The sequence below is a fragment of the Tachysurus fulvidraco genome, chromosome 20, assembly GCF_022655615.1.
Source record: "Tachysurus fulvidraco isolate hzauxx_2018 chromosome 20, HZAU_PFXX_2.0, whole genome shotgun sequence".
In the NCBI taxonomy this organism is placed as follows: Eukaryota; Metazoa; Chordata; class Actinopteri; order Siluriformes; family Bagridae; genus Tachysurus; species Tachysurus fulvidraco.
This window is the reverse complement of record NC_062537.1, coordinates 12553427-12573493: the sequence shown is the minus strand read 5'-3', so window position 1 is coordinate 12573493 and position 20067 is coordinate 12553427. Positions and strand designations below refer to the sequence as shown.

General features: G+C 37.2%; 3 protein-coding genes across 10 annotated transcripts; 1 reads left to right on the top strand and 2 right to left on the bottom strand.

The window, feature by feature from the left end:
- The first annotated feature begins 733 nt into the window (after positions 1-733).
- On the top strand, positions 734-5101 carry fgl1b (fibrinogen like 1B). 2 transcript variants are annotated; one of them, XM_047804888.1, is made up of 8 exons: positions 735-902; positions 1133-1140; positions 2267-2468; positions 2949-3108; positions 3647-3744; positions 3820-3908; positions 4005-4195; positions 4347-5101. In XM_047804888.1, exons 3-8 carry the CDS (start codon positions 2357-2359, stop codon positions 4528-4530), a joined length of 834 nt encoding a protein of 277 aa, XP_047660844.1. In that variant the 5' UTR covers positions 735-902; positions 1133-1140; positions 2267-2356; the 3' UTR covers positions 4531-5101. The 2 variants fall into 2 exon arrangements, with proteins under 2 accessions (XP_027005863.2, XP_047660844.1); XM_027150062.2 differs by having other exon boundaries at positions 734-1140.
- LOC113644869 (thrombospondin type-1 domain-containing protein 1) lies at positions 5092-11242 on the bottom strand. 6 transcript variants are annotated; one of them, XM_027150026.2, is made up of 6 exons: positions 11019-11242; positions 9980-10383; positions 9725-9860; positions 7753-8709; positions 7408-7569; positions 5092-7259 (listed from the first exon to the last, which is right to left on the bottom strand). In XM_027150026.2, the coding sequence occupies exons 3-6, from the start codon at positions 9783-9785 to the stop codon at positions 5806-5808; spliced, it is 2634 nt and encodes an 877-aa protein (XP_027005827.2). In that variant the 5' UTR covers positions 9786-9860; positions 9980-10383; positions 11019-11242; the 3' UTR covers positions 5092-5805. The 6 variants fall into 6 exon arrangements, with proteins under 6 accessions (XP_027005827.2, XP_027005835.2, XP_047660834.1 ...); XM_027150034.2 differs by having other exon boundaries at positions 10126-10383; XM_047804878.1 differs by having other exon boundaries at positions 10265-10383.
- Positions 11243-11802: 560 nt separating this feature from the next.
- On the bottom strand, positions 11803-19941 carry vps36 (vacuolar protein sorting 36 homolog). 2 transcript variants are annotated; one of them, XM_027150077.2, is made up of 14 exons: positions 19701-19941; positions 19092-19160; positions 18892-18962; positions 18657-18771; positions 18456-18542; positions 17837-17923; positions 17211-17243; positions 17043-17120; positions 15976-16110; positions 15713-15778; positions 15064-15128; positions 14034-14118; positions 12952-13028; positions 11803-12852 (listed from the first exon to the last, which is right to left on the bottom strand). In XM_027150077.2, the coding sequence occupies exons 1-14, from the start codon at positions 19794-19796 to the stop codon at positions 12771-12773; spliced, it is 1146 nt and encodes a 381-aa protein (XP_027005878.1). In that variant the 5' UTR covers positions 19797-19941; the 3' UTR covers positions 11803-12770. The 2 variants fall into 2 exon arrangements, with proteins under 2 accessions (XP_027005878.1, XP_047660843.1); XM_047804887.1 differs by lacking the exon at positions 19701-19941 and adding an exon at positions 19541-19596.
- Between the last annotated feature and the right edge of the window lie 126 nt (positions 19942-20067).

The window sequence follows — 20067 nt, the reverse complement described above, 5'->3', positions numbered from 1 at the left end:
GACATCTTACAAAAGTAACATTTATACATTTATATAGAACTAATCAGTTAAACAGAAGACATTTGAGCAATCTCAAAATATGCTTAAAGTGACCACACTATAGTTTTTTTTTTATACATTTTATTTTAAACTCTAGATACTCTTGTTTAGAATGTAAATATGGAAGCTCACGAAGATGATGTCTAGCTGTAATATTTGGAGCATTTAGGTGTACTGTGGTGTCCTACACCATAAAGATTGCAGTTACCATAAAAACAGTTATGAGTAGGTCTCACCTGCTCTTTAGTACATAACTAAAGACACAAATACTTCTGCTGTATGATAAATGTATGATGCTCATATTACCCACCCCACTCCGTGCAGTACTCAGTAACTTTATAGTATGCAATTGTAGAATGTTTGATGTCATTATCAAGACAATGCATTCCCTTTTGAGTCTTTTTCTATCAAGGATTCCTCCTCATGTCCTCTCAGGGAATTTTTACTCACAACTGTTGCCTGAGGATTTCTCATCTGAGCTTTAAATCTACATATGGATTTAAAAAAAAATCTGCTATTTAAATAAAACGGAAGAGAACTGAATTGAAAATACAAATGAACATAATTCTGGTGTAATATATGTGCGTTTTGGGTGGATGTGAATCTATGGAGAATTTCAGTCACTGGTTATTTTATTGAAAATTCAAATTCATAGGTTCACAGGACTTATTTTGAATTTTATTTTGTTTTTGAGGGAAAACAGGGCCAGTGGAATGTAAGGAATGGAAAAGTGGTGCAACACCTTCTCTGGATTTAATGTAGACCATGCGGAACCAAGTGGTCCTATAAATAATAGAAATAAAAGCGTGGAAGGTCTTCACTCCTGAGTCATCAGCATGTGGAGTACAGCTCCTGGAAATGAAGTTAGCCGAATGCATATTTCAAACTGTCTACTGTTTCTAATTCCATTGAAGTCTAGACTATCTTAAAGAAGCTACTTTTAAGCTTTTAAGCTTTTCAAAGCCTTTAAATCTGTATTGAAACTGGATTTTTTTTCCCCTCTTTTTTGATTTTGAAATTTGAGTTTTTGATTTTGTGGTCATGTCAGTGATGATTCTTCTTTTGTTGGTGTTCTTTGGAACTCTGCCATCAGGTGGCTTGGTAAGAAATATTGTTTTTTGGTTACTATTTTAACATGTCTAATTTTTTCTCTGACAAAATTAGGTAAATTAGGTACATTGGGCTTTTTTCCAAATCATTGAGAACTCTATTTAAAATATGCACGATATTTCAAATGTCTGTAGATATTAATCTTGGTCTATTTTGAAATGATTAATAAAAAAATAATTCTTAAATTCTAAATGTAATATATAAGAAATGTAAATTTAGTATCCCAGGTGATGTAACACATTTTGACACTGAACAGGTGGCTTATTCATATACTGGAGCATAGTGAGCTGCTGCACAAATGCCATTCTGAAAAATGCAATGCATAAAATGATTTTCCATCAGATTGATTGGACAATATGAAACATATGGTGGTGCTTTGTGTGAATGAAGAATGTTGATTTGGGGTTCAACAATATCACGTATGCAACATTAGACAGTCATTATATTAAAATACAGTAATTACATAATATAAATTTATTTAATTCTAAATATGATATATTCAGGTTTGTATTTTTAGTGTTTTGATTATATTTTTTAAGTGTTAGAAACAAGACCTATCAAAATACTCAGCTTCTAGCTTCAGCTCAGACAAATCTGTCATGTTTCTTTCTTTCTTTCTTTCTTTCTTTCTTTCTTTCTTTCTTTCTTTCTTTCTTTCTTTCTTTCTTTCTTTCTTTCTTTCTTTACTAACATTAAGTGAGATGGATGGTGTTATCAATATACAACAAATATACTAATATGTGTACATATGATATAATGATAATTTGTATGTATAAAATATCACAGTCTTTTCAATGATAAGTCACATTAAGCATGTCAGGACATTTTATCTGAGCTATTTTCCCTAATGGTAAAATTTACACAACTTCACGCTAAACATATGCAAAAACTGGCAAAACAAGATATAATTTCCTCAATAATTCCTTATTTACTTAAGAGTTCCTGGGTTCTCACAAGAGATCTCTTTGGCACACTATTATAATATGTATGCAAGCATAGACTTGCTGTCAATATATTTAAAACTTTGAAACTGTCAATATATTTTTTGAAACTGTCAATATATTTAATCATTAGAGAAATGTCAAAATGTTCTTAATCATTTATTTGGTTAATTGAGACAGGGGATGACTGTCCTCTGGAGGTTTTGGAGCTGAAATCAAGCATTCAGAAACTTGATTATGAGCTGATAATCGGGGATTGGAAACTGATGCACCTGCGTACACACCGCTGGCTCAGACCTGCAGCAGAATCAAAACAGGACAACATAACCCTACCTACTCTGCCAAGCACCGGGGGAAGCCTGCTGGTTCATGATAGAGGTGTTATGTTGGTCAATTGTTTGTTTCTTTTGTATTTCTGCATCACATAAAACTTCAAGAAATTGGTACAAGCCTGATTATAGATTTTAAAACAGTATATATTTATGGTATATATGTATATATATATATTACAGAAATAAGGCTACAATCAGTATATAGTAGGAAAAAATCAATTACTTTTAAGATCAGAACTTTACAACTAAAGAGAAAAGATAACAGAAGAGGTCAGTGTTGTCTCAAGTGGTATTCAGGACATCCCTGCATAAAGATGGCTGGAAAAAGATGTAGATATTCGAATAAGTTATTGAAAAAAGATAACTAGTGTTTGAAGAACAGAAGAGTAGCATTAGTTGATAACAGTGACAAAAAAAAAGAATTAAAAATTCCAATAAACATATAAATTTATGGAAAAATGTCATATAAGAAGGACTTGAGTTTAAGAAACAGAGCTACCTGAGCTGTGCTTTTTTAAATCTCCAGACTGCTCTGAGGTGTTTGATAGGCTCAGACCTGAGAGTGGGTTCTACCGGATCAGACCAGATACAATACTCGAGCCTTTTCTTGTTTTCTGCGACATGGAGGATGGAGGAGGCTGGACTGTGGTACAGAAACGCCGCAACGGTAAAGTGGATTTCAATAGGTAGGCTATGACACTTCTCCACCATTAATGGAATGTGGTAAGACAAATTTTCAGATAAATACGAATTTCAAAAGTATTTCCTTTTAATTGATTTTTTTAACTTATTCATCTTCAGTAACCACTTTATCATGGTTGGGTTGTTGGGTTGGCCATTCTGGAGCTTATACTGTATAAGGAATACTTGTACGGCAAAAAGATACCCTAAATGAGATGCATTTCCACCACAGAGCAACAAGAGCACAAACATTTGGGCACTCTTTCATACTGAGGAGCAATTTAGCATAGCCAGTTCATGTTCTAGGCTATACTTGGAGCTCATTATATTATTGTAGGAATTAATATCTACCTTAGAATCTATGCCTGAATGGGCATTTTGAAACAGTCTAAAAGATAAAGCTTGACTAAGTCTATGTTACAGGCAATGATATCATATTATTATATATTCTCTAACTTAAAACTAAATAACAATAGATCATGATGGTTGGACCTGTTCATTTAACATAACTATTAATCTATTACTCGAATACCTTCTTTCCAGAGACTGGGTGGATTATAAGAATGGGTTTGGTAATCTCAAATCAAGCAATGATGAGTTCTGGCTGGGCAATGACCATATTCACTCATTGCTTCATGAAGGTAGGTTGATGTTGGTTCATCTGTAGAACATTGTTTCCAATGTTCATTACAATAGGTTGTGTATATTCCATAAAGGTGAAAAGATAATGAAGATTGACCTGATAGACTGGGATGGAAAAAAATCATATGCAATATATGATAACTTCAGAGTGGCAGATGAAAAGGTGAGTAATGTAATTAATTTCTAAAAAATAAAAATAATATAATTATAACATAACGTATAAAAAAAATGTGTCTTTCCTTCCTTCTTCTACATGCAGGATAAGTACAGACTATACTTTGGCATGTACAGTGGTCGGGCTGGAGATGCCTTGTCTGGTGGGAGCAATATGATGGAGCAGTGGTCTGCCTCCCACAGTGGCATGCCGTTTAGCACCAGAGACCAGGATAATGATCGCTACTTACAAGGAAACTGTGCTGTAGAGAACAAGGGAGGCTGGTGGTACAATAGGTAAGGTACAAAAAGTGGTAAGCGCATATGTTAATTTTTATTTTGAGTTTCAAAAGAGGTTCAGAACATGTTACTGTACCTGCAAAGTTCACTTATTTAAAACACTTACAAAAACACACTAGCTGGTACATTATTGTTTGCTCCTCTTCAGGTGCCATGCTGCCAATTTGAATGGAAAGTTTTATCGTGGAGGAAAGTACACAGCAAAACATGACAATGGTGTGGTGTGGAGCACCTGGCGAGGACTCTGGTACTCTCTCAGACATGTCAGCTTGAAGGTGCGACCTACGACATTTATGGACAGCCTGGGAAGTGGATCAGGACCCGATAGCTAAAATGTTATACTTTCTTAATGTTTATGCTTTATGTCATAAGAAATGAAAATATTCTTTTCATTACCATTATGCAATCCAAACATATAGCAAAAGATTGCAGTAGAACATTATGATTATAACTCACAGTCCGCAGCATATGGATCAAATATATAATACAGCATTTTTTTGCTTTCTAAAATGTAAAATTTTATAGAAAACCTGCATTTTATTCATGAACTGTTATTAATGATAAATGTATCTTTCTATGTATATCAACTTTATTTAAAACCAGAGTAGACTCTCTCTCTTTTCTCTCTCTCTTACACACACACACACACACACACACACACACACACACACACACACACACACACACACACACACACACACACACACACACACACACCTCAGAATATCAGAATGGGTACCTTCAATACAGCTAATAAACAATATTTTATACCTACATCTAATCCTACTCTTAACCTCAGTTTCTATTGTTTTCCCCATAGGGACTATTACATATCTCTATCCTTTAGATTACATGATATAAACCTCGCCTTTATTTAGAACAAAAATAAAGAATGACAAATATGAAAGAAATTTATTTACAATTCATACAGAGGAATTCTTCCCTGCTCTGAGACATTTCGTCCAGTGTAAAGAGACTGCCACAGTTTAAACTACTCTGAATCATCCTTTACATTACAGCCAGATTATCATTACAATCTTTTAATTAAGATACATTAAAACAAATACGCTGTAACTATTTAAAATGCCTGTAATTGAAAACATATGAAAATTACTTATTTTTCATTTACAATCAAAATGAAAGCATTTATACTTAGATTAAATATTTCTTATATATTTAAATGGGTTTAGAGACAAACCAAGTTGCTGCAATATACAATTTCCATATAGTTGTTTTTGCTAAAGCTATACTTATTTACTTGATCATTCAAAATTGTTTTACACAGTATCTGTTAAAATATCCAACTTGATTTTATGGCAGCTTTAAAGTAACATTTAACTGGTTAATCAGGTATGTTCTCTTCAGAACACATACAATTCTTACACTGTGCAAATAAAATAATTTAATATAATTTGTGATGTTAATTTTACAAAGAATATAAAAAAATATTTTAAAGACAAAAAGAATAAACTATAATCCTAAATCTTAATTCCCTAAAAGTAATTTAGAAATAAAGGCTTTAAAATGGTAAATCATTTAAACTGGACAAACAATCAGTTGTCAGAATTTTGCTTTGGAGTTTCTAATCTGAACATTTTCAGGCATAATCAAGTGAGTCTGAGGTCTTTGGTTATTCCTGTTCCATCCTCTTCTCCCAGATATCCAGAAATGTCCATCATTTGCTGCTCATCCTCAGTCAGGCCATAGGAGGAGCTGCTGAAGTCTGCAGAGAGTGGGAGGCTATGACATCGGCCCCTGCTCTGATCATAGCTGGAGAAGGTAGAACTTCTCTTTCTCTGGTAATTGGCTGATGAACTGGCTTCTCGCAACTTCCTGGCCAAAATGTTCCTCTGGATGGGAGAGGGACCTCTCCTGTTCCAATTTTGTTCTGCTCTTTCTACCCGCTCTATGCCATATGATGGGACCCAGCCCACTCCATGACTGTCAGTTGCTCGATTTTTTGTTGGTACTGTCCCTGATTGAACCACTGCAGGTTTGCATTTTGTGAAGGAAGGTATATCTACCAAAGGTCTCTGCCTCTGGTGACTAGAACTGTCAGGTATCCTATATTTAGACTGAGACCAGTCCTCCAGCTCAGGTATTGGATGCTCCCATGCTCTGATTCTACAACTGCCCTCTGGAATCTGGCGGGAGGCCACCTGAGTCATGCTTCGCTCCCTAAATGGCTGTGGCTTAGGTAACTGCTGCAGATTGCTCTCGTTGAAGCTAGATGTCCTCCTGAAGTTTGGGTTATTAGAAAAGCTGAATCTGTTTCGTTCCACCATTGCCACCCAGTCTGCAGTCCGTTCCTGTCGTCGGTCCCGATCACTAAAACTTTTTTGTTTGGTCAATATCAGATCCACCTTGGGGCTCAGTCTATCAGGCAAAGTGGCAGAGTTTCTGTGATGCCAAGTGGGCTCTGTGAAAGGAGATTTGCGAAAGTGTCTGATAGTGACTTCTTCTTGACTTTCCAGGTCCTGAGGCACTGGTGTAAAACCAGCAGATGTTGAGGCTGTGGCCTCCACCATGATGTCATCAACAGGACTCTGGGAAACATGATAGACTTGTGTGGCCTCTTTAAGTCCTTTCTTCTTCATTTCCTTAAGTTGCTGCTGTGCCAAACGATACCCAAAAACGGGCGGAAATATCTTTTGACCAGATGGGGACAGCCGCTCAGGATCTTGAGGTGAGGTCACGGGGAGGGGGAAACTCTGCTGACAGGCCAGTACCCCCTTTTCTGATGCTGCTCGAATAGACACAGGACATATTTGGCCTTTCTGAAATACAGATGCCCCCGTACTCTCAGAGAAACTAGGCCTCCGCACGCTGTGTCCACAAATAGAAGCCTCATCTGAGTGTTTGCGTCCACCAGGAGAATGCATAGTCTCAGGCTTTGCTGAGAAAAACTTTGGGGCATGACACAGTTTTCTCCACACTGTTATGACGATAGTGATCAGGATGACAGCTAGACAGAGAGAGATACCAGTCACCACAACTAAGTTTCCTCCAAGAAAGGAGTCCACAGATGGAGGAGGTGGGGCAGAAACAGGAGGCAGGATGTCTATAGACAATAGGACAGATTTAGACTTCCAGAAATTAATGTGCTACAAATATAAATTAGAGCTTTCAAAAACTGGAAATGAATAAAGACATGAGATTTAAGAAACATGCACCCAAACATTATAAGTGCATTAAGGAATTTGGCTTACCAGTGCAGTCCTCCAGGGAGCAGAGTGACTGCTCTCTCACCATACCATTGCACTGCATCCCACCGCCAGGGGGCACCAAACACTCACGCACACGTTCTCGCACACCCTCTCCACAGGTCACGCTGCACCCACTCCATGTCTGCCACGGGCCCCACATCTCTACTTGTAAATCAAATATACAGTTCATGCAGAACTGAACTGATTATGCATACCAGTAGCAATGTGTATTGGTGGTGGTTTAATCAGCATTATTGTATTATCTGAATATAACAGAGATATTATTCTTTTCATTTATATGATTTGCAGAAAAACTCAATAGTTGCAAAAGTTCTTTAAAAATCTCACCAGCATTTCTTTGCACAATGATGCATGTACGTGCCAAACTGGAGGACTGACTGTAGATGCGCTCATAATGAAAGCAGTACTTTTTCTGGCCAAGATCAAACTGGGAGCAATTAAATTCTGTCTCATTCTCCCCTTGGGTGAGAAATTGAAATGCAAGCTGAGAGTGCTTTTGCTGCTCTGCAGCTGCACTGGCCTCCTTATACAGCAACACTTTCCCTGTAGTGACCGTGCAGGGTGGAGAGAGCAGGCGAACAGAAACTGTGCCCTCACAGCCAGTTTTGTAGACATTGTCAACCAGAAGCTTATATGAGAAAATACGAGATAAATAGAGTGGTCCTGAGGATTTTATGTCCTGTTGGGTGTAGTGGGACTTAAGAGCTACTTGGATGAAGCCAGCCTCAGTCAACAGGGAGGCACACTTTAGTTCCACATGCTGGGACTTCACAACCTGGATGTTGTGTGTCGTCCGTTTCTGCACCTTGTCAATTGTGTTCTTACCAATCTGGTTATGCTCCATGTAGCTGACCTCTAGGTAGAGGGATGAGCTGCTGTTCAGGCACACATGGAAGTCAACATTGGTAGACACAGAAACCTGAAATGCACCAGAGCTGTAGTTGTTAACACGCTCCACTCCAAAGTGGAATGTGGGCCACTGTATGCGTAGTACTGGGCTCCACCAGCTGGAGGTACTTTTCAGTGCACCCTTGTGGCCCATTTGGTCTAATCTGAAGCTGAAGTTCCCAGCATGTAGGAAATATGTACAGTCAAACTCCAGAAAGCCCTCAGACTGGTTGAATGGCAGATGCCTAGTTAGCACAGTTATATTCTTATCAAGATCAACCAGATCCAGGGACAATTCACTGTCTGTCATGTTGTTGTCTGCATTGTAAGTGACAAAAACACTGGCATTGCTTAGAGCAACATGTACTGAGGACCACAGACCTAGACCAGCCATTGCTTAAGGGGGGTGGGGTGGGGGTGGAGGGGTTTGGATAACAAAAAAGATAACAAAAAAGAAAAGGGACACATTGTAAATGAAAACAATTAATACAGAATGATGACAATCTACAATATAAAAAGTATAAAGTATAAAACAGTCAAAATATTGTCAATTGTTGAATCATAAACCTTCCTGAAAGGTCATAATCCTTCCTTAAATCGATATCTCCATAAGGTATACATTTAGAAAAAATGTATCCTTTAGTTTCCCCTTGCTTTAATGGATATTATCTTTTTATACTGTACCTAAAAACTGCTGCTTCAATGTGCTTATTACTGTTTGGCTTTGTAGTGTAAAGTAATAATGATTTATAGTTCCACTATCTGGTGTCACCCAGTAGAGGATGGATTTCCTGGTTTTCTGCTTTTTAAAGTTTTTTCCTCTTGTCAATTCAAAGAGTTTGTTTTCATTGCCACTGTCACACTCATTGTGGATCTTGATCTATATTTATTTCTCTAAAGTTGATTTGTTGTGATATCTATTGTTAAAGCAAATTGAACTAATATAACTTTAACTTTAATTGCTTTAATATAACTACCATTAACAGAAACTCATGTTTGTCTAACACTCTAAATAATGCCCACCCCATACAAAAACACTTTATATTGTTTAGGACAATAGGCTCTGCGACCCTACATTCATTTGAGCAAGTCATTGTGATTTTCAAATGCCGCTACACATAGGTCACTTCCCAAGAAAAAAAAAATATATACCAACGGAAAAGCAGGCAGGAAAAACACTCCCTCCCTTCTCTTCCTATCTAAGCCTCCTCTACCAAAGGAGGACTTCATATCTTGAACCACTATTTTACATCAGGTAGCATAATAATATACGTAGAAGTAAATGATTCACCATGAATTTATATAGTTATGGATGAAAGCATTTAAGCTAAACTTATCTTTCTGAACTTAGAAAATCCTGTAGTGTGTGTATCATTACAATTCATATTTATATCTCAGTGTGTCTACTTACCAAATCCTACGAGGAGGAGCAGGAGCAGAAATCGGACAAGTGGGGTGAAACCCTGTATCATTCCGACGCATGTGTGCTCTTGCTTGTTTGCTCAACATCACCTTTTTTATATTCAAACAGTATGGAAAGTTGTACACTATTCCAACAGACAGCAGAAATTAGCAACGGTTTTACAAGATGCTTGATTTCATTCACGAAATAGATACAAAAATAGATCAAATTAGGTAATAAGGAGTACATATACACAACTGTCACCTTAATATTATCAAAAAGGCACTGTAGGACTAAGAAGATCACAGTGAAGCTAGTAAAAAGGATAAATAGTTCAACAAATCCTCATATAGTGTATGATCGTTTTACATTAGCAGTTTGTGCAAGAGTTTTCCCCACTTTGTTCTTACATAAACATCATCTATCCCAAGTAGATTGATTCATGTATTAAAAACTCAGATGCTTTTTTTCCGCTTGACTCAGCACCAATCCTTGTATTTTTGGGGTTCCTGGGATCCATATACTTTATACTTTCTGAACAGTCCTTGCCTCAGGAATGAACAGATCAGAGTCAGATTTGTTCCCCAAACCAGTGATTCCAATTTTCCTACTTGTCTGATGTCCAGTGAAAATACACAACCATTGGTTCTCCATCTTCAGTGTTCCATCTATCACACACACACACACACACACACACACACACACACACACACACACACACACACACACACACACAGAGATGTGTATGAACCATTTCACCATGAACAAAACCTTTACATTTCTAAATAAAACATATGTTGCACAAGGAATATATAAATGGATTACATTAATCTGTTAAATATAAAACACAGATTGTATTTGGATTCATTTTAGTGTGCATTATTTCAGCCTTTGGAGAGTTGAAACTTTTAGTCTTCTGTCTTTAAAAGAGAATTCACTCCCTTGTTAGTGAGCTCATAAACTGTCTATTTATAACTCTAGTCAACCGCAAAAGTACTTCTTAATTTAATTTAAAGTTGTGGTTTCTTGTGCTATTTAAATTGACAGCCTATACACCCATTTAAACGTTTCATACATGTGAACGCACCCTCAAACATAACGTAGTAATAGTAATACTAAAAATATATATATATATATAATAATAATAATACATTTCCTTGAACCAAAGTTTGCTTGCTTAGCTTCCACGTTTAAATGAGTTCATTTTCTGATATTTTCTGTTCATACTCAGTGACAAAACTCTCTATAGGAAAAACAGTTATTCCATCAGTCTGTGATACAATAAAAAGGAATGTTTACTTACAGCATCGGAGTGTAGAAGAGAAAGAGAAATGAGCAAATCAGACATGTTTATCCCTATAGAGGATCCCTACGAGGAGAGAAGAGTAGCTGTTTAGCACAGAGTCTCACACTGTGGCCAGACTGGGCGGGATTAGCCGCTGGTTTTCATTGGATTGTACAGAGTAAAATATGTTTGTTTGGGCGAGTGGACAAAATTTTAGGCTTTTAACAATATCAGACTCATAAATTAATTATTTTCTCATCATACTCTACCGGTCACTTTAAAAGGAACACCTGTACTCATGCAATTATCTAATCAACCAATCATGTGGCAGCATTGCATGTATGAAATCATGCAGACACAGGCTTCTGTTAATGTTAAACATAATAGCGTATGAATATATATGAAAACTGACTAAAATGTTGACTGAATGTAAATGTTTTTCCAGTGTATATCCTTAAAATGCTCACTAAGATCTTTTGTTATGCTTTGAATGTTGAGAGGTGAATGTTTAGTTTTTTTTTACATGATTATAATGTGTGCAATGTATGTAGTGATGGTGATGTGTTACTAGCATTTTGTTAAAAATCTTCAAAATGTGCTTTATCCCGGTCAAGGTTGTGTTGGATGTGGAGTAAGTGAGTACAGAGTGGCAAGAGAATTCACCCATGTTTTGGATTGTGGGCAGAAACCCACAAGGGAACATTTCTTCATTTTCAAAATCATCATATGATAAAAATCTATTCAAGAAAATCTTAGATGATCTTAATGTCAATGTAATATGAAAGTTTATCCCAAAATCAAACACCGGAAATGTCACTTTATTTAGTTAACACAGGATATGTAAGATTAAAAATACAGTATATGGCCAAAGGTTTAAGGATATTTGACGATCACAATCACATATGTAGTTCTTTCACATACTGTCGCCAAAAAGTCAGAAACAACAATTGTCTGGAATTGTCTTTGTATGCTGTAGCTTCCCATTCATTGGAACTAAGGGTCTTCAACATGTTTCAACATGTTCCAACTGACAATGTCCTGGGCACAAATCAAAGTCCATGAAGACGCAGTTTGGTAAGTTTGCCAAAGAAGATCTTGCATATCCTGTACAGAACCCTGACCTGAACATAACTGAACATCTTTGACATGGAACAATGGCATGGATAACAGACCGTACATCAGGCCTTCTCGACCAACATCAATGTCTGACTTCATTAATGCACCTTCTGGCTGAATAAGCACAAATGCCCACAGACAAAGATGTCAAAATCTAGTGGAAAACCTTCCCAGAAATGTACAGGATATTTATAACAGAAACTTGGAATGGTATGTGGGTGACTGTCAAGTGTCAAATGTAACATACATTTGCCATATACAGTATATATATATATATGCCTTTGGTTTCATTAATGAGGCTCTCAGTCAGGACTTGCTGTACAGAAGTAAGTTTATAATAACTGTGTAGTATTAGGATATAAGATATTACATAGAAACCTAATTCAACAGGTTTTATAGTACATTTTACAAACCTGTTTGAAGCCAATCAATGAAAAACATGACTTCTCCAAAGCCTTGCCCATATATAAAGAAGTAAGTACAGTAACATTAGAATCAAAACCAACTTTCACCATTAACACACTGCTCACTGTTATATGTTTGTGCAATTCCAAGTCCAGTGTACAATGTGAACACCTCTGTATGGAGGATGCTGTGTGAGCAGCAGAAAATGAGTCCAGTAGAAAAATTAAGACTACTGATCAGACTAGTACATTAGAACAAGTTGGGATAAAATCGTAAGCCTTCCACGGAGTCGTCTCTGCACAGATGCCCCATTTTCTCAGCCAATAGCAATCTGGAAGAAAAAGGCGACGTTGAGATTTAAAGAGAAATGGGCAAGTTACAATGCTGTTGCAACAAAATATAATGATATAACATGTTAATCAAGCAGTACCTCTCTTTTGCCAGAAGAACAGACAGCCCTAAAAGTTTAGCAAACTCCTCTGCTGTCAAGGAGCCTTTATCAGACACCTACAGTATGAACAGGAACATAATTCCATTAAATGCCGATGAGATATGCATCACATGTGTATTCACACCATGATAAAAATCCACCTTAGGACCCTCTTTACAATTCTGAGCTTTTGAGCAAAAGTGTATAAAATACATTATAATCATACTATACATATATAATCATACTATAACAAAGGTTAACTTCTGCTGTCTGGTACATTAAGATTTTCAATTGGCAATATATCTTAAGTCACTGCTTCTATTTGGCTATACTGACATGCCTATGGTCTTTGATCTAAACCACATTTCAAAAAAGCAGTCACACATCTGCTCCAAGACTCCTGTTTACCATACACCTGTTTACAAGATGTGTGAATTTGATAAAGAATTCTTAATGGATATATGAAAAATATTTAACTATTAAGCATTAGATTTGACTGAGATATGAATTTCGCCATACTGATAAAGAGATATAATAAAAAGTAATGGGGAAACAACTTTTGCCGAATAATTAATGCTGATTTTAGCAAATCGTTTTACACTTAATTAGCTTTTGTATGGTTTATTAACAATAACAATCATATTGTGTTACTGCTTGTGGCTAAACTGTAGAGTATATGTACAAAACTGTACAAAACCATTAAAAAGTACACATTCTATGGTATGCGTCAGGCTCTTTGGGCTTTGCTGCTAGTCTTAATAATATCTGCATAACAATGATAAAACAAAAACACCAAATGATTAATCATTTCTTCTGAGAGCGTTGTGGAAATGCTCCAAAACTTGCCCACTGTTAAGTATTTTCCTGAGACACTAACCCTGTGTGGACTGAGGGCCTCATTTCCACGCAGTACTGTGGGAATGAGGGAGAAGTTTGCAGCACACGGCTGTGGTTGACGCATAGCTCCAAGTTCCGCTCTCCCAAACCCCCAATTAGACATGATGTATAGTCAGGGGCCGAGGTATGGATAGCTACCTCTAAATGATTTAACAGGAAAAACATAACAAGGACTTAACACTCACATTATCGATGGCAGATGCAATCATCTCTTCTTCACTGTGAGATTGCAGCTGAACCACCATTACACCACTGTCAAACACTCGCAACCTGAGAGAAAGAAAAACAATAATGTACTGTTTTCCACAGAGAACCACAAGTACAGCAATAATAAAAATTAGGCCAAGCTCCTTGAAGCAGTATCCAACTAATACACCATGTTTCAATTTAGGTTGGTAATATTAGTTGGATTGAGAAAGCAAACGGATGTTTTCTTTTGAAAGATGGAAAGCAAAGAGGCCTCTAAAAACAGGAAGAGAGACAGGAAGTGGCTGCTGATACTTCCTTTGGCTTGCAACCCTTCAAACTCACACACACTCACGCACACACACACACACACTCACGCACACACACACACTCACGCACACACACACACTCACGCACACACACACACTCACGCACACACACTCACGCACACACACTCACGCACACACACTCACGCACACACACACTCACGCACGCACTCACGCACGCACGCACTCACGCACGCACTCACGCACGCACGCACTCACGCACGCACGCACTCACGCACACACTCACGCACACACTCACGCACACACTCACGCACACACTCACGCACACACTCACGCACACGCTCAGGCACACTTTCACGCACGCTCTCACACACAGTCTCACGCACAGTCTCACGCACACTCTCATGCTCACGCACACACTCACGCACACTCTCATGCTCAGGCACACACTCACGCACACTCTCATGCTCAGGCACACTCTCACGCACACTCTCACGCTCAGGCACACTCTCACGCTCAGGCACACTCTCAGACACACGCTCACGCACACTCTCACGCACACTCTCACGCACACTCTCACGCACACTCTCACGCACACTCTCACGCACACTCTCACGCACACTCTCACGCACACTCTCATGCACACTCTCACGCTCAGGCACACTCTCACGCTCAGGCACACTCTCACGCTCAGGCACACTCTCAGACACATGCTCACGCACACTCTCACGCACACTCTCACCTGAGAGGGAGTTTCAGAGACTCAAACAACTTGCAGGCATTGACCATGTCCTCAGGAGAAAGAAGCTGTTGTATTATAGAAAGAAAATGATATTATACTATTATAGAAACAAGATTGAAGCACTCCTCAGTCACAATAGGATTTGAGAGTAATCAGTTGTAACATTTTCTTCAAAGATTTATGGAAGAAAAGATTATTTTTTGGTCTGTGGCAATAAGAGAAATTATACCACAGCCTAACTGAATACACACACTGCAGACTGCTGTTTATACTGCTGTACAAAAATCATCCAAAAATAATAATCATCTGCTTTGTGTCAGGTCATATAACACCACCCTATAGTGAATCTTTTTTTTTTTTTTTAATACCTGCACTTTTTGTTAAGTGTTACTTTAACCTTAATGGGTCCTCAGGCTACTGATTCTAGATTCAGATTAATAACTGCACAATGCATTTAACCACACTGTTTGGTGGAAAAGCACTAGATAATAATTTAATTTCATGTCATTTTTATTTTATTTTATTTTATTTATTTATTTATTTTTATTTTACAATAAATACTGTCTAATTAGACTGCATTAGTAACTTCTGCGCTGAATAAAATGCAATATGTGTAGATAGGTGTAAGATGTCAGGCACGCTGGTGTACCTCCATCCCTCGTGCTCGGTTTACTAAGCAGTAGACCTCTGTGAGAGCCATCATTCCCCCTCGCTCCTGTAGAAAGCACCAGAATTGGAAAAATAAGACAAAATGCAGCAAGAGCTTTATTATTTTAAACAAACTACATTTTCTTGAAAGTGTCCCAAAGTCTGTCATGTAATTACATACAATGAGAAAAACCCTTGTTCCAACATGTTGCTTGTTTCTTAACTCTTATAAACACAAAGAGGTATATATATAGTCTTACTTACCTCCAGTGGTGCCTGCAGCATGTCTCCCAGCTGTTTAGCAAGTTGCATGTGGTAGTGTGTGCCTGAGCCATGTGTTTCCCTGGTTACAGGGTTGGCGATACCCATGCTCAACAAATACGACTTGAAGCGAATAGTCTGCAAAAAGCAGAGGTAACACTGGGCATTGTAACCTCAGGACATTGCATCATTGACCGAAATCATAAGGGAGTTTTTTTAAGACATTAGAAGTAAAGATTTCTTCTAATGTCCTATTTAAGCATTTCCAGGTATTCTTTTTATTTTTACATATTACGTTTGAGAACATTTACATTACGGCACTTGGCAGATGACATTATCCAAATTGACTTAAAGAAGTGCTCTGAAGTACTGACCAATGCATACATCAATACACTAAGTCACTGACTAAGAATACTATCAGTCAAAAAACGTTGCTGTGAGATAATAGAGACATTTTTTCTTCTTTTCTGTGTTTTTTTTATTTTATTTTATTCTAATTTAACTACAGGTTAATTTTTAGCCCTAATTATCCCAAAGAAATGTTCACCAAATTTACAAAGTCAATAATAACATATAATAGTATAATTTAATATTTCTAGCATCATTTTACAATTTATCAATTAAATTTTACAATTAAAAATTCATTTTTCAATTAATTTTACAATTAAAGGAAGGCTGCAAGGATTTTGGCTTTGCAAATGAACTGCTTGCATGTGTCCCAAAGAGCTGCAGGCCTTAACCAAGTTAAGCCATTAAAAACATTCAGCATGCTTCAAATTATCCATTTAATGCTGATTTCAGAAGACAACTTCTAAAAGAAGCTCTTAAAGTGCAACCTTCCAATTTTCTTGTGCATTTGCACAAGTAGAAAATGCATCCTAAATGTATTTTAAATATTAAATAAAAAAGTGGTCCAAATGTAACAAAAATAGAATCCTGGTGCAAATATAATCTTGAATGATAGGTTGTATTCTTGGTGATGAATATACTGCAATAAAGTCCTATATTTTTGTTTGCCTGAAATGTTTTACATTCCTGTTGTTTTCTAATGTAGCTGTTTTCTGCCTCACCTCATCCTCAGTAATGTCCCCCTGTTTGTCTTTGATTTTGTTGGCAATGGATCTGGAAAGCTCAACCATCTCTTTAGCCTGAGGAAGAAAAAGACAATGACAGGTCTCTATTATGTCACACTGTGCCTACAAAAACAGGAGGTATGGCATAAGTGCTGAGTTACCGACCTTCTCCATAAGCTTGCTGAGATCTTCAAAAGCCTGGTGGAGACAGAGTGGGGAGGAGAGGAGGATTAAAATAAGCCATCAGCTGATAGCAGTCCATACTGGGGATAATCATTAGTGAAATACGTACCAAAAGCTAACAATACTGGTATTAATAAAACATTAATAAATAATAAATCTGTAGTCTTTTTAATGCTAACTGACTTAGATAACTAATACATAATGTTGCTGATTTTTTTCACATAAGGGAGAAGAATAGGATTCTTTTCATTGTCTTTTATTTTAAAGCTATATTTCCAAGTCCAAAAGAGAGCGGGACGTAGCAGTTAAATCAGTGGGCAGCATTTCAATTTGGCTTCTGGCTGGACGAGCTCTTATCTCTATTTTAACCAGGACAGGAAGCCTTTCAAATCCCACTGCATGGCGTCACACAGCCACACAAACAGGGCTGTGTTCTACTCCAATATTTTTTTTTTTTGAGTGGACCAGAAAGGGATACAATCATCCTACAAGAGTGTACCACAAACCTATCATAATCCCTCTCCTCTAGTCGCTTCATATTGACGATCCATCATTTAGTTTATTCTGTCCAACTTAGTAAATTTCTCCATCACTGTAAAACATCTCACCTCTGAAATGTTTTTGTCCATCTCTTTCCTTTTCTCCTCCAGCTTCCGCTCAATACCAACAATACCTACTGCACGTGTTCTTCCTGCCTGCAGAAGAACAATAGATTGGGGAAAAAATATTCACATTACTTGCTCTCATGCACAATAAAACACACATGCTTATATGCACATGCAATTGCACTCACACACCTCCACCAGCATCACCAAAAACACCATGCACACAAACAACCCTTTTCCAAAAATAAAAAAAAAACAACAAAGGGAGAGGAAGGAAAGGGTAAGGCTAGCACTAATTCCTCACTGTCCTAACTACAATACTGCATAGTGCAAATAAAGCTTAGGCTACAGACATATCACAAATCACGTTTAGTGGAACATCTATATATCTATTATATACTGTACTGTATAAAGTCGAACATCTAAATATCTACTTTACCATATTTAAACAGTGCCACCTAGAGGCAGAGTTAAACACTGACTCACAGCTATTCATGGACATGATTTTTATTTTATTTTTTTCTTAGGAAAAAGAAATTAAATGAGGAGGTATAATTTAATAAACAATAAGCTGTCTTTCATTTAACCATATGCCACACAATCATCAAAGCTTGAGGCAGACCTGCAGTCCTGCTGGACTAATTGGCTGTGACACTGGCGTATTTTCCCACCTCCTCTGAGTCATTTCCTCTGTCAGACGTCTGTAAAACTGCACAGAGTTAAACATTACCATATATCTGTGCAATATTTTAGTTTTGAACTAAAATGAATCTTTGACCATGCATAAGATGTGGCATTTAAATTAAAATCTTTAGACACATACCTCAATTTGCCCATGTTCTTTAAAGGATAATTTAATGTAGGAGAATTTGCTGTGCTGGTATGGCCCAGGTTCTTTATTAGCAGGAGATTGATGTAGGTGAATGGCAATTTTGGCACTGAAAGAATTTAGGGATAATGTAAAACACCAATGCAGCAGATAAAATGTGTAATAAACATGGCAGTTAAATACAAGTTTTTGTATACATGCAAAAAAAAAAAAAAAAAAAAAAAAATACCTCTTTCCAATTCCTGCAGCCTGCTCCTCAAAAAATATGATCTGAGACAACGGTATACATATACAGCACTCCTAGATATTCAAACACAGTGGAGAGACATGCATTTAACACTGAAGTGTGATTACAATCAGTGCACACTTGTGTATAACAAAGTGGATCAATTCAGTTCAGTGTGGAAATGACACTGGAGATAGTATTACATGATTCTTTTGATCCCTCCAAATTAATCGGTGTGTGCTTAAGAGGACGACTCCTACGTCGAGTTTCACCTGCAAAACAAAACCATTTCTTTTCTCAGAGGAGATCAATCTTAAAATAAAACGTTATTTTATACGTATTAACAAATTTGTTATTTAAGGTCAAATGGGGCATGGGGCATGTGGTAGCCTTCCCCCCCTCCAGGTAGTCCCTTTTGCCCTTGCTTTAGCCTAGTGGTTAAGGCGTTGGGCTGTCAATCAGAAGGTTTCTAGTTCAGATCCCAGGTCCATCGAGCTGCCACTGTTGGGCCTGTGAGAAAGGCCCTTAACCCTCAATTACTCAGTTGTATATAAAAAAAAAGATAACGTAGATGGTAAATGTAGTAAAATAAGGTAATATAAATAAACCACCACGCCTTTAATTACTACACAAATTAATTTGACTAACTTACTATTACAGAAATTACACAGCCCTTCATGTTGCTTGATGAATACATGGAATATAAAAGCATACTGCCCTTTGTAGTGCATTATCTAGAGATAAGTGTGTCATTTAGGATTTGACCAAATGCTCGCTGCTCTGGTCTGAAGTCTGGCTAAAGTTATTTATACCTTGTCGTCTCCGTCATACAGTCTAACACCCCTCTGCTGGATTACTAAGGTTTCGTTCATTTCGAGAAGTCCATTGGTCCACATGAATCGATCCATACTTAAAAAAATATATAAATACTTGTGTTGATATATTAATACGGATTAACACATTTCCAACATGAAGTTTCTTAGCCAGCTAATGTTTACTTCCGGTATGCTGCCCGACTCAGTGCCTGTGTAGAATAAAAATTCTTTATGACACTGAACGGTATTTTTTTATTCTTCAAAACAAGCTCTGCCGGAGGTTACACATCAATTCGCTATTATTTTATTTTATCTATCTATCTACATGTAAAACGCTCTTTGTGTTCTGGATAATATATGATTA

What these genes read in the sequence shown, in the direction of transcription:
- fgl1b (XM_027150062.2), top strand. Translation starts at nt 1,081, where the DNA reads ATGTCAGTGATGATTCTTCTTTTGTTGGTGTTCTTTGGAACTCTGCCA. An exon ending in CCTGCTGGTTCATGATAGAG is followed by an intron (nt 2,469 to 2,948) that starts GTGTTATGTTGG and finishes TTAAATCTCCAG; the next exon opens with ACTGCTCTGAGGTGTTTGAT. An exon ending in GGTAAAGTGGATTTCAATAG is followed by an intron (nt 3,109 to 3,646) that starts GTAGGCTATGAC and finishes CCTTCTTTCCAG; the next exon opens with AGACTGGGTGGATTATAAGA.
- LOC113644869 (XM_047804876.1), bottom strand. Translation starts at nt 9,785, where the DNA reads ATGATACAGGGTTTCACCCCACTTGTCCGATTTCTGCTCCTGCTCCTC. An exon ending in CATTGTGCAAAGAAATGCTG is followed by an intron (nt 7,570 to 7,752) that starts GTGAGATTTTTA and finishes TTGATTTACAAG; the next exon opens with TAGAGATGTGGGGCCCGTGG. An exon ending in CTCCCTGGAGGACTGCACTG is followed by an intron (nt 7,260 to 7,407) that starts GTAAGCCAAATT and finishes TATTGTCTATAG; the next exon opens with ACATCCTGCCTCCTGTTTCT.
- vps36 (XM_027150077.2), bottom strand. Translation starts at nt 19,796, where the DNA reads ATGGATCGATTCATGTGGACCAATGGACTTCTCGAAATGAACGAAACC. An exon ending in TCTCTGAAACTCCCTCTCAG is followed by an intron (nt 14,119 to 15,063) that starts GTGAGAGTGTGC and finishes TCTTTCTCTCAG; the next exon opens with GTTGCGAGTGTTTGACAGTG. An exon ending in TTGCATCTGCCATCGATAAT is followed by an intron (nt 13,029 to 14,033) that starts GTGAGTGTTAAG and finishes TTCATACTGTAG; the next exon opens with GTGTCTGATAAAGGCTCCTT.